Source organism: Geosmithia morbida (genome assembly GCF_012550715.1).
Source record: "Geosmithia morbida isolate 1262 chromosome Unknown scaffold_14, whole genome shotgun sequence".
NCBI lineage: Eukaryota > Fungi > Ascomycota > Sordariomycetes > Hypocreales > Bionectriaceae > Geosmithia > Geosmithia morbida.
Window position 1 is genome coordinate 509,922 of NW_023336201.1, and position 12,468 is coordinate 522,389.

The window sequence follows — 12,468 nt, forward strand, 5'->3', positions numbered from 1 at the left end:
ACAACAGCGTTGGCAAAACAAGAGCCACTGTACAGGTTCCTAGATGGGAATCAAACCCGACGTTGGCGGTAGAGCAACTTCTTTCTGAAATCAGGGATAGACTGTAAACATGACCACATCAGCCTTCTAGAACGTACCATACCGACATTAGATAGAAGGGTTCGGTTTAACTCACCATGTGCGCAAACTCGATGTTCGGATACCTGGTTGAGCAGCCGTCAACGTTCTTGAAGTCATACTTCATGAGAGCGCAGGCCACAATCATTTTGATCTCGTTGGCGGCGAAGAACCGACCGGGGCAAGCGTGGCGGCCGTATCCGAACGTGAGACTGTCCTGGCTGACGCTGACGAACTGGTTCTGGGCCGCAGCCTCGACCGACTTCTTCTCTCTGGCCTGCTGCCTGAGATTGTAGAACCGCAGGGGGTCAAACCGGTCGGCGTCGGGGAAGACGTCGCAATCCGAGTTGACAGCGACGGCGGGTACCTCGATGGTGACGCCGGCGGGGATGGTCTGGCCGTTGGAAAGGGTGAAAGGCTTCATAACTTTGCGCTGGAATGAGGCTGTACCAAGAGAAAAAAAAAAAAAAAAAAAAAAGTCAGCTTCGCGTCAACACTACATGTGCTGGAGAACCGGCAACACATACCCATAGATGCGGGAGAGACGCGAAGAGTCTCCTTGAGGAGGCTGTCCATCTTCCCCATTGACTGCAGAGCGGTGCTGGTAAAGACGCCACCGTTGGCATCCAACGCTGCCTGAGCCTCTTCCCGGAGCTCGGGGACGATATCCGGCAGCGCAGCCAAGTCGTAAAATCTATCATAGGGAAATGTCAGGAAAAAAAAAATCAGCCATGGTTTCATTGAAGGGGACAGAGTACGAGAGGGTTGAACTGACGCGTTCGTTGCAGTGAGAGTAGTCGTGTGGATAGCCGCAAAGCCCAGTCCCAGCTGTGCCTTGGCGAGGTTCTGGCTCCTCGAATCCAAGAACTTTGACTGATTATCCATGAGCCACTGAAGCATATCATCCGGGTTCTCGACGCTCGGATCAGCCGCCATCTTCCTCCTGGCCTCGACGACGGGCCTCATGAAGGCCTCGGCCTCGGCGATACGTTGATCGAGCTTCTTGACCTGCGGGAGCCTCGGTGCCATCAGGGGACGGAGCCACGGGCGCATCGACTGCACGGCTCGCTGGGCGGCCATGACATCCATGGTGTAGTTGATGGCGGCATCCAGGTACTCTTCGCTGCGGCAGAGCTCAGGTCCGATGAACACACGACCGGACACCATGCCGATGATGCGCAGGAGAGCCTTGTGAAGATCGACCTCTTTCCACTCATCCGTCGCGGGAAGCTCCAACGACATGGCCTCTTGGACTTCCTGGTGCAGCACGTTGTTCAGGCGAACTTCAGGATTACGACGTGCAAGTCAGCAGCCGCTCAGCGGGGTAGTGTTTAAAATCCGGAGTTGCTGCCTACCTAGCGAAGGGGTCAATTGAGCTTTGATGGTGTGGGGGATGATGGGAACGTATGTGTCGATGCGGGTGTACTTGACTTCCATTGTCTGGGGCAGCACGTTAGCATGCCCTCCATGAATGTGCCATCTTGAAAGATAAACAGGACAAGTCTATATGTATATATATATATATGTGTGTGTGTGTGTGTGTGTGAGTGTGTGTGTATTACCTCGTCCACGGCTGCCGTCATGCTGACAATGTCGTCGGGTAGCTTCTTCAGCTCTGCCAGAAACTTGGGTGACACCACAATGACGGGTGATTCTGCGTTTACATACAGCTAAGCCAACGGTCCGTGCATGTAGGGAGTATTGTTATATATCGTCCAAACTCACTGCGCGAAGTGGTGATGCGAAAGATGCCATCTTTGAACTGCACCGTTGAATCACTCGTCAGCTCTCACTGCAATACGGCTTCTCACTCTGCGTGGAATGGCCAACCTTGCGGTAACCCTCGCCGTAGATCTTGCGGGCACCAGTCAAGTATGCCGTCCTCCTCTTCTCGTGGCTCCCAAGGTCTTTACCGGCAAGCGGAATGCTGTATAGTCGAATGAGAGCCATCAGCGATGGGAAGTAGGTGGTGATCAGTAAGACTGCGCCGACCACGGCAACGAGGTGCCATCTGTCGGCGACGATTTCGTGAAACTGTGCCGCAGTCATCCTGGAGGTTAACAAGCTCCTGCTTCGTCGTGAAGGCCGGGACGTGTGAGTTGGATTTGTCGTCGTAGTCTCAATACCGGCTCGTGAAGGTGAAGCGACTTATATACGCAGTGTTGAGTTGTCAAGAGAAAAACAGCCGTCTCGGCATACACGCACGCATTCATATATATATATATATATATCTATAATATTATAAATACGTATATATAGAGTATATATCCTATACAAGTTTTCACCTCCTGTATAATCTGTAGATACGCTCGCAATCTAAAAACCTGTTTAATGAAATAACCATGTATCGTCGCTGCATAGCCTACTCATCAAAGCCTTTCCCCGCGCCAAGTTCCAGACTCGGTATCGGCTTCGGTATCGTTTTCGCGCCGCTCACAGCAAAGAGTCCAATCAGCTTCATCGCAATACGAAGCATAAGGATTGCGATATAGCTGCAGGTCGGTCAGCCGGCATCTTGCTCCACCCCGATTCCCCATATGCCCGGCACTCAGGCATCTTGGAGATGATTGATGTACATATACTCGTATTCGGCAGTCATACATCTCCCAGGTATCACGGCCGTCTTATTGCCAGAAGGCATAAGAATATGGCCCCTTGTCTGCTGCCAATGTGTCTACTCAGCGCTTCCTCGTATTCTCGCATCCTGTCCGAGGGTTGGAAGATCTCTCCTTCTTCTCCACAAACTATATGTAGACTTCCTAAGCACCCTTCCTAGCTGTATTTTTAGACGGTCAAGGATAGACCTATAAAGCCTACGAGGGCGGCGTAATACTACTCGCCCGACAGGTCTTGTATGCACGGGGTCACAGTAATGTCCGTAATGATACGTGTACCTTGGGTTGAAGGAGGTTTCGGTTTCGGTTTCACCCCCATCGCCAATCTATGTCCTATCATCAGCTGTCTTCCCCATACGCTCTCGGGGGGTTATCTCTTGCTGTTTGTCCTTCTCGCTTAGGGCGTACGGAACTCCTTGATGAACACGCACATGTTGCGGTATCAAAGGTATCCATACGTTTACAAGCCATATACACGTACTCTGCTATCATGCCACCCACATCATCTCTACCATTGAATATCGTCAGAACTATCAGGAGTACATATAACAGAGCCGTAGATGGCGTTCCGCAATCAGGAAAAACCACTAGTCCTATGGGCTTCACGGGCTGTACGAGCTTCACACAAGCTAAACTCCCTCTCATACGCAGACGGTGAACCAAAGAATAATTAATTCTGAATTATGTGTGACTAATGATATATGCAGCGAATTTATTAGTGATGTGTGTGCCGGAGTATGGCGTTCTATCTACACCCGTCCACCTGGTGGTTATTTCTTGGAGAATTTGTCGTTGCGGAGCCGACTACCAAACCTGTACAGCACCCACGGCACAGGCGCAAGCCCCATGGCAATGAGACCGAGCAGAGTGTTTCCCCAGCCCAAGCCCAGGCTGTCGTAGAGCTGCAGACCGCAGAGAGGAAGCAAGGCACCGAGGAGACTTCTCAGCACGGCATTCGCGGCCGTAACGGAAGCCGCATGGGGCGTGTAGGCATCGACAAGATAGGTCTGGATGACCATGAAGATGCCGATCATGCCGAAACCCATGATACCAGTGCCGATCATGGGAAGGATCCAGTGGAGTTTCTTGTCGGCGGTCCACCCGTACATGATGAGACCGGCCGGCAGGGCCAGCGTCGTCGGCACGGTGAGAGTCAGGTCCAGTCGGTGCTCCGGCTGCGGCTCGATCCCCGCACGCTTGTTCTTCTGGATAATCCTGTCGGACAAGTACCCGATAAAGATGAGGCCGAGCATGTTTCCAACACCGCTGCCGATGAAGGAGAGACCGGCGCCCACGGCGCTGAAGCCGTACGTCTCGGTATAGACAAAGGTGAAGGTGGTGAACAGCAGATAGAGGAGCCCGTAGGTGACCGCAACGTAGATGCACATGAGGGAGACGATGCGCGAGAAGATGAAGAGCTGTGCGGGGCGAGTCAGGGCTGAGATGACGACGTGGCGCGGCGTGCCGGAGGGTTGCAGTCGAGAATGGTACTCCTGGTTGCCGGTCTCTTTGCGTAGCCTTTCCGCTTTTCGCTCCAGGATGATGGGGGGGTATGTCTCGCGCAGGACGAATAGCGAAGCCAGAACTGTGACTCCGGTCTGGAGACCACATTGATTGTTGTCAGCAGACGCATCCTGTATCCCCCCTCTCCCCTCCCCGATATCGATAGAAGAACAACCGACTCACCACTATGGAGACGATCCAGAACACCCACCTCCAGCCCAAGGACTCGACGAGGAAGCCGGCGCATACGGGACCGATAACGGGACCCAGAAGCGGTCCCACGGACCATATGGACATTGCGCGGCCGCGCCGCTCAGGAGGCATGAGGTCGCAAATGGTGCCGCTGCCGCACGTCACCACGGCCACGCCGAAGAATCCGGAGAAGAAGCGGAAGGCGAGCATCATGCCCGGATTGCTCGCCACGGCGCAGCCGATGGTGAACACGACAAACAGAGGGTTGCACGTGTGGTAGACCGGGGTTCGACCGTAGAGCTCGCTCATGGGCGCCATGACAAGAGGTCCCATGGCGAAACCGAGGACGAAGATGGAGACAACAAATGTCTTTGTCGATTCGTCGTCGGACTCGAAGTCTTCCATCATGGAAGGCACACCCGGGGCTAGCATGGAGGATGCCAAAGGTCTTTCTCATTTCATTTTTTCAGGTGAGGAGCACGAGTTAGTGAATGCGCGGTGCGGGAGGAAGCTCTGGACTGGACGGGAAGCGCATACATCAGAAACGTCAGGAAAGAAAGGTTCCCGATGATGGCCCATTTGCGACTCTCTGGCCAGTTCATGGGATTCTCTGGATCTTTGTCTTCCGGCTCATTCCACCAGACCGACAGGTGATGATCTTGTGGCTCGACCTCATAGTTTCCCTTTTCCGTCTGCGCGGAGTCGGTCGGCGTGGTTGATCGGGCCTCGATATCCATTCTTCGAGCGACCGAGGTGGTGGTGGCCGGTATATCACGCGTTCAGAAAGAAGAAAGAGGCACTGCAAGTAGGCGCAGCCTGTTTGGGAAACAGATAGAGATATGGGAAACATATAGGCGAAGTAGTCGGAGCCATGTGCTGCTTTTATTGCTACTGTATGCGGCTCATTTTCGGACAAGGAGACGGAGGTTTTGACCGGGTCTTGAAGATGCACAGGAGAGAAGATTGGCTAACAAAGCCTCTGGCCGACATGATCCTGAACGTATTACATACATGGGGCGGGGCACTATACTCTGGGCATGTTGAGAAAACGATATGAGTACGGGTATGTATGTACAAGTATGCAATCTCAACGAGCAACACTGCCCCCAGAGTTGATGAGCGGCTTGATATTTGGGGTATCATCGAAGGGGAGTTAAAGTGAAGGAGGAAAGCGAAAGCAAGAACGAAACCGAAACCGAAAACGAGGAAACGGGAAGTGGACTGATATCCCATAGCTCCACCAATGATACGCGAACAAGCCGTCAGGTTGCGGTCATGGCATTCCTGTGGCCTCTCGCCGCCCGGAGTCTCCCGCATATTACGACCCCGATGATTTTACCTTACCCACCAACCCATGGGACAGGAGCGGGCGAAGGACGCTCCAGCCAGACTTCAACGCCGTGATCCCCGACCTCAGGGTCCTCTCGAACAAGGTACGTACAATGGGAGACTGACTGTGAGGGATGTGTGAGGATTGAGCATTACACGATCGCCAAGCCCTCCCCCAAGGCTGACTTCTTCTAAGCTTCTTTGATCGTTCTTTCAAGGTGGCTGAGCCAATCCCGCGTCCTTGAATACCCCCCTATCCCAGTCTACGGCAACACGGCGGTCAGGAAGAGTCCGAACTTTGCTGGTCTACTATCAAGACATGTCGTGCGACTCCCACTGCTAAATGCCGAGGATCTGCATGTCCCTCGCATTCGTTGTAGGCGTAAAGATATTGCCTCTTTTTATTTTTTTTCCCCTCCTCCTCGCTGTGAGGGGTTATTATTACCCTCTTCCAAGTCTTCAACCCACCAAGGCCAGCTCACATGCCTCGTCTTGGTCACTCTAAATCCCGCAGAGGGTGCTTGAAATGTAAACAGAGACGTGTCAAGGTTAGTCCTGTGTTGAACCTGACTATTGCTGAGATAACAACGAGGGGATGTCTTGTGTTAAGAAACAAATTTCTCTGTTCTATAGTGTGATGAGAATGTCCCGTGCAGCGCCTGCGCGCGGCATGGAGTTGAATGCAGCCTTCTCAAGTCGTCGCCTGCCGCCGACAGTCCTGTAGCTCGGCATGGGGCTAGACAGAGGGTAAGGCAACCCAAGTTGAACACTCCCCGGCGCTTGCATATGTATGGGCGAGTACTCGCAGACGCAGGCATTGCGCGTCTGTCGTGCAGGCCGTGCTATTAACCGCCATGTGGCTCGAACCCACAATGACGATCAGCAGCTGATATGGGTGTGGGTAACAATATAGATCCGACAGATTGAGCCGGCCCCCTCCTCCCACGGCACCGAGGGGCCCAGTCCGGAGAGCTCAGAGATATCTCGCAGTCCCCCTTCTGCAGACAGGATTCACTCTCTGGACATCTTCTCACAGTGCCGCAGGGACGAGGATAGTCGACTGGTGGAGGCATCGGCTTCACCGGACCTCGAGCTCATGCACCACTTCACCACCGTAACCTACGACAGCCTCCCAAAGGGCCCCGGGCGGCAGGAATTCTGGCAGCTCTCCCTCCCGCGTCTAGCATTCGGATACGACTTCTTGCTGCATCAGATACTCGCCATAACGGGATTCCACATGGCCGACCTGTATCCAGAGAGACGGAGCGCCCTGTCCACCAGGGCCCTGCAGCATCAGGAAAAGGCCTTCCGCGGACTGTGCCAGGCGGTTCCCGACTTGACCGGCACCAACTGCCACGCAATCTTCGCAACCGCATCGCTGCTCACCATCAGTGCCTTTGCAGCCTTTACCGAGAACGTAGCCCAGGAGGGCCACAAGCCAAACATTGACAACCTGATGGAGGCCTTCTCTCTGATCCGAGGAATGAACCACATTCTCACGAGGTATGAGCCCATCTTGTTAGACGGTCCGATGGGTCAGCTGCTGCAGTTGGGCGTGAGCCGCCATGAGACGCCGCTGCTGGCAAGCACCGCCATCAGCCTCAGCAAGCTGGTCATCCCCGAAGACACTGATCCTGTTGTTCGGGACATATGCCAGCACGAGGTCACCAAGTTCATCAAGTTCATGGAGTATCCCACCAGCAAGGCCGCATACCCAGAGCTGCGAGCCGCATTGTCGTGGCCCATAGTTCTCAGCGAGGAGTTCGTCGGCCTTTTGCATCGTCGCAACGCGGTTGCCCTCGATATCCTCGTATACTACTGCCGTATACTGGACCACGCAGGATCTTGCACATGGTATATGAGGGGATGGGGCCGCTGTATACACGAAGATATCGCGACTAGCCGCCGTGCAAACTATGGTGGGCACGCCACGACACAAACGTTCGCGTGACAGATATGTATCATAATAAGTTTAAAATATGCAAAGCGCTGCGATATTCGAGGGAGGAAACAGTAAATTAAATGGTTAAATGTTTAGTATGAAGCTACTTCTAAAGACAATAAAAAAAAAGAAGAGAAGAAAGAAAAAAAACCGGCTTGAAAAGGGACAGGGATTTCTTTAGAGTCTTCTTATTCGCAGTCTGTCCGTGTCTTCAATACCATGCCAAGTCGAAATGTTTCGTCAAATGAGTGCGGTATCACCGAGGGAGGCAGATCCGCGTGATTGCCACGCATGGAGTAGAGTTGGAGATTACCAGATGGCACTCTTGTAAAAAGAGCGAACTGAAACCGAGTTGAGTCGAAGATGACGATGGTTCAGTTGGAGCATCCCGCCTTGTACTCCAAATGCGCTGACATAATGCATTGCCACGCAAGCCACAGCTTCCACGATCTAGTTGTAGCACAGCCACATTTGTACACGACACCGCGACCCCTGCGCCGGCTCCTTAAGGACGACGATAGTCGACTAACCCCCATTCACTGCCCAGGCATAGCAACGGGCTATTGACGTTTGGTCATGTTCGATCGAGGTGTCTGACACCACACGCTCGCTACCGAATATGAACGATCTATCAGGCCTTGACTGGTCCGGGGGGGCAGGCTCTAAGAAGCCCAGCATGCCCCCGCCCCCGATGTCGTTTCCCTCTCTCCAACCGAACCCTTCGCCCTTCAGCTCGAACCGCAGCACGCCCGCGCCGACGCAGAGCTCGACCATCCCGCCGTCTCATCAGCAGCCTACGAGATCTGCCACGGCCCAGGACAGCTTCAGTAATCTGGCCAAGTTTGGCCCCGCCAAGACGAACGAGAACCTCACTCTCGCCCAGCGACAGGTCCAACTCGAGGAGGAGAAGCGGCGCAAGGCCGAGGAGCAGAAGAGGATTACGGAAGCGCAGTTCGGAAATGGCCAGTTCTGGGACTCTCTCGGGTCGCGCGGTAGTCCCTCTCCCGCAGCCGCAGCCCAGAATCTTCCACCGCCCAGCAGCAACGATGACGACCTCTTTGCTGCTTTCAACAAGGACACTCAAGTCGATAACGCCAGCCACTTCCCGCCCCCTACCACTTCCGCCTCGCAGCGATCGACGCCCGTAAACGATCCGCCTCTAGACTTGAGCGACCCTTCCTCATGGGGCGGCTCGGCCCGACCGTCGGCGGCCCCCTCTGCGCTGGATGACGACGACCCGTTTGGCCTTAACGAGATGAAGCCTGCTGCTTCTTCCCCTGCGCCCCCGCCGACCCAGCCTACCGCAGACGACAATGACTTTGACTTCATGGGAGACCTCAATCGACCTGTGGACGAGGTGCGTAGGCGGCAGGCTGCGTCTCAACCGCAACCGGCACCTGGGAAGCCAATCGAGGGCGACGATTCTAGCTCCGATGACGATGTACCTATCCAGCCACAGAGACAGCCTCAGAGACAGCAAGCGCCGCCCCGACCGATCCAGGGCCGGCCGCCGGTAAAGGATGCCGGCTTTGACCGAGCCGTTGCACAGCTTGTAGACTACGGGTTCTCGGCCGAAGACGCCCGGCGTGGTCTGCTGGAGAGCGGGGCCGGCACCAATGTCCAAGCCGCGGCCAACTGGCTTCTTGACGATGCTCATCGAAAGTCTAAGGCGAAGGCCGAAGGACGCGACCCATCCACGGTTTCGGCCCCGCCGCTGAGACAGGCTGGATCGCCAGCCAACGGCGAGGCCGACTTCACCCACACTGCAGCCGCCATGGGTAACACTCTGTTCAAGACGGCCAACTCGCTCTGGAAGACTGGCCAGAAGAGGATGCAAAAGGCTGTCGCCGAATTCCAGCAATCGGAGGCAGGTGACCCCAGCCAGCCCCGATGGCTCAGGGAGGCCCAAATGCAGCAGGTCGCTGGATCGGCAGCCCAAGCTAGCAGCAATACGACCGACGAGGCCATGATGCTTGAGTCCGGTGAACGACCCCGGCCATCGCGTACCAGCAGCCGCCAGCAGGAGAAGCCGCACCCGTCTTCCAGCCGGCCTACATCGCAGACGGGTTCCAGTCGGAACAGCCCTGTGCCCCGTTGGCAGCAGCAATCGGCGCCACCGGCCATGGTTGATCCCAAGGCCAAGATTGACCGGATGAAGGCCGATGATGACAACTTCTCAACCTATAGCAGCCCCAATCGACGACGGGGACAGCAGACGCAGACCCAACCGGCCCCGGCCCTGGGGAGACAGGTTGAGCCGGAACCAGATCTACTGTTCAACAGCCAGGCGCCGCCAGCACAGCCACTCCCCGTACGGCCGGCGCATCAGCAGCAGCAGCAGCAGCCGGCAAAGCGGCCTTCAGCACCCAGGCCATCACCCCCCGTGCAAGCCAGGCCGACGCGCCAAATTCCTCCTATATCGCCAGACGCCCTAGAGCGATCGACGCGGCACCGCCTAGAAGGCACAGCGCACTTCAAGCGGGGTGACTATGCTGCGGCCCACGCATCCTACTCATCGTCGCTCTCGGCCGTGCCGTCGACTCACCCCCTGGCTATCCTGCTGCTCACCAACCGCGCGCTGACGGCCCTCAAGACGGGCGAGCCGAAGCAGTCTGTCGACAGCGCCGACCAGGCCATCAAGCTCATCGGCCCGGGCAACGGGCAGGGCGAGACGGTAGCCGTGCGCGGGGAGACGGGCGTCGACGAGATCCGCGACATGAGGGACCTGTACGGCAAGGCGTTGAGCCGCAAGGCCGAGGCGCTGGAGCAGATGGAGAAGTGGGCCGACGCCGGGGTGGTGTGGCAGCAGTGCGTCGAGGCCGGGCTGGGCGGCGCCAACGCCATCAAGGGCCGGCAGCGGTGCCAGAACGCCACCAAGCCCAAGGCGCCGACACCCGCAGCGGCAGCAGCAGCACCTAGGAGGGCGCCTGCCCGTCCCAAGCCGTCGACCGCGGCCAGCCTGACACCCCCCCAGAGCTCCAAGGCCGTCACCCGTCTACGCGAGGCTAACGAGGCGGCGGTCAAGGAGGAGATGGAGCGCGTGGCCATGACCGACGCCGTGGACGCCAAGGTGTCGAGCTGGCGCGACGGCAAGCGGGATAACCTGCGAGCCCTCCTCGGAAGTCTGGACCAGGTCCTCTGGGCCGAGAGCGGCTGGAAGAAGATTAGCATGGCCGACCTTGTCATGCCCAACAAGGTCAAGATAAACTACATGAAGGCCATTGCTAAGACACACCCGGACAAGGTATGTCTCCTCTCGCGCCCTGCCCCCCCTTTTTTTTCTTTCTTTTCAATATCGAAGAGAAACGACGAGAGAGAGAGAGAGAGAGAACTAACAAACAGTCTTGTAGCTCCCCCAAGATGCCAATACTGAGGTTCGGATGATTGCTGGATTAGTATTTAGCACTCTGAACGAGAGCTGGGATAAGTTCAAGGCGGAGAATGGGCTATGATCTGTTGACGAGACAAAGGAATAGATGCATCTAGACTTTAAATGATACGACAATATGAAGAGACTACAAGTATGCCAACTCCGCGTGTATATATTTATCTTCAGCGTTATCTTCCGTAGTAGATGAGTCACATTAAACAATAAAAGTCTTTCTTTCTGGTCTTATTCTTTTCTTCCTTTTCGAAGTCGTTGCGATATGTAAAACAATAGAAAAAACACCACGCCATGCTACCGATATACGTAGTCTGCAAGAACTACAAAAGCAAAGTAAGATACCAAGGTATATTGTTTCAAAAGAGAAGAGGAAGAAGAAAGAGAGACTGGGGCTGCAATCTCAGAGACCGAGGCTGCGACGAACCCCCTCACGGACCTTTTCCTCGTAATCGTCCCTCCGCTCCCTCCACATCTTGGCAGCCTCGACATTGGCGGGACTCTCGTCATTCGGCTCAGCGAGCATGCTCATGACGCTAATAAGGATCTTCTCGACAGACTGGATGGGCGACCAGCGCTCCGAAGCCTGTTCGTAGTGGTTTGGGTCGTCGCCGGGCGGGTGAAGGATGGATATGCAGACCAGGCCGCTGGGGTATACTGTTTGCTCCAAACCCTCCCCCCATATCAGCCAAAGGAAAAAACAAGCCAACTTGGAAAGGGAGATCTAAATCGAAGAGTGAAAAGGACAAGAAAGGAAAAAAAAAGGATGGACTAACCGTTTGGATGCCACATGTCGACGAGAAACTTCATCGAAGGGGGGGAGAGAGGATAATCCTTGGGGAACTTGAGCTCGGCGGGGAAAACACCTCCTTCGAAGGGTGTGTCGTCAGGCCCCTGGATCAGGCATTCCCACTGGAGAAGGTCATCCTCCGACACGGGGCCGGCCGTGATGCCATCGGGGGGATTGTTGGTCAGGGCGCGGTATTCCTGTAGGAGACGTCGGTGAGCCGTCGATTGGGCCATTCTCTTCTTTATCTTTGTCTTGTTTTGTTTCTTTCGAGTCTCTTAGACAGTCGTCTTGAACCTTCTCTTCCCTTAGCAGGCGATATACATAGAATTCTCCTCGGATGAGTCTTTTGGGTGACGGATGACAGATGATGATGATGATGAAAGAGAGAAGGAAAGTGGGGTGGTGTTCGTGCGTGCGTGGGAGAGCCCAGAGAGGCAAGCTGACTTAACTTGTTCCGTAGTCGGTCAGTGTGGGGAGTGGCATGGTCCCCTCATTTCATGTACTACTCGTCGTACATGTACTCCCCGTACGAGCCAAGTTGCACACTCAGTATCATCATGAACCATTTCAAGGCTGAGAATACTGCTCTCGATCAAAA

The 12,468-nt window shown here is 55.2% G+C and overlaps 5 protein-coding genes across 5 annotated transcripts; 2 read left to right on the plus strand and 3 right to left on the minus strand.

Moving 5' to 3' along the window:
- Window positions 1-166: 166 nt before the first annotated feature.
- Window positions 167-2,166, minus strand: GMORB2_2761 (Cytochrome P450; the record flags this gene model as incomplete). The annotated part of the gene is made up of 7 exons (XM_035464739.1): window positions 167-561; window positions 645-811; window positions 893-1,400; window positions 1,473-1,557; window positions 1,680-1,771; window positions 1,843-1,879; window positions 1,948-2,166. 7 exons carry the CDS (start codon window positions 2,164-2,166, stop codon window positions 167-169), a joined length of 1,503 nt encoding a protein of 500 aa, XP_035319409.1.
- Window positions 2,167-3,502: 1,336 nt separating this feature from the next.
- Window positions 3,503-5,164, minus strand: GMORB2_2762 (Sugar (and other) transporter; the record flags this gene model as incomplete). The annotated part of the gene is made up of 3 exons (XM_035464740.1): window positions 3,503-4,330; window positions 4,419-4,875; window positions 4,965-5,164. 3 exons carry the CDS (start codon window positions 5,162-5,164, stop codon window positions 3,503-3,505), a joined length of 1,485 nt encoding a protein of 494 aa, XP_035319410.1.
- A 1,688-nt stretch (window positions 5,165-6,852) lies between these two features.
- On the plus strand, window positions 6,853-7,707 carry GMORB2_2763 (Fungal Zn(2)-Cys(6) binuclear cluster domain; the record flags this gene model as incomplete). The annotated part of the gene is made up of 1 exon (XM_035464741.1): window positions 6,853-7,707. One exon carries the CDS (start codon window positions 6,853-6,855, stop codon window positions 7,705-7,707), a length of 855 nt encoding a protein of 284 aa, XP_035319411.1.
- Window positions 7,708-8,317: 610 nt separating this feature from the next.
- Window positions 8,318-11,150, plus strand: GMORB2_2764 (UBA protein; the record flags this gene model as incomplete). The annotated part of the gene is made up of 2 exons (XM_035464742.1): window positions 8,318-10,942; window positions 11,049-11,150. The coding sequence occupies 2 exons, from the start codon at window positions 8,318-8,320 to the stop codon at window positions 11,148-11,150; spliced, it is 2,727 nt and encodes a 908-aa protein (XP_035319412.1).
- Window positions 11,151-11,483: 333 nt separating this feature from the next.
- GMORB2_2765 (ubiquitin-conjugating enzyme E2 G2) lies at window positions 11,484-12,103 on the minus strand (the record flags this gene model as incomplete). The annotated part of the gene is made up of 2 exons (XM_035464743.1): window positions 11,484-11,737; window positions 11,857-12,103. 2 exons carry the CDS (start codon window positions 12,101-12,103, stop codon window positions 11,484-11,486), a joined length of 501 nt encoding a protein of 166 aa, XP_035319413.1.
- Window positions 12,104-12,468: the final 365 nt, after the last annotated feature.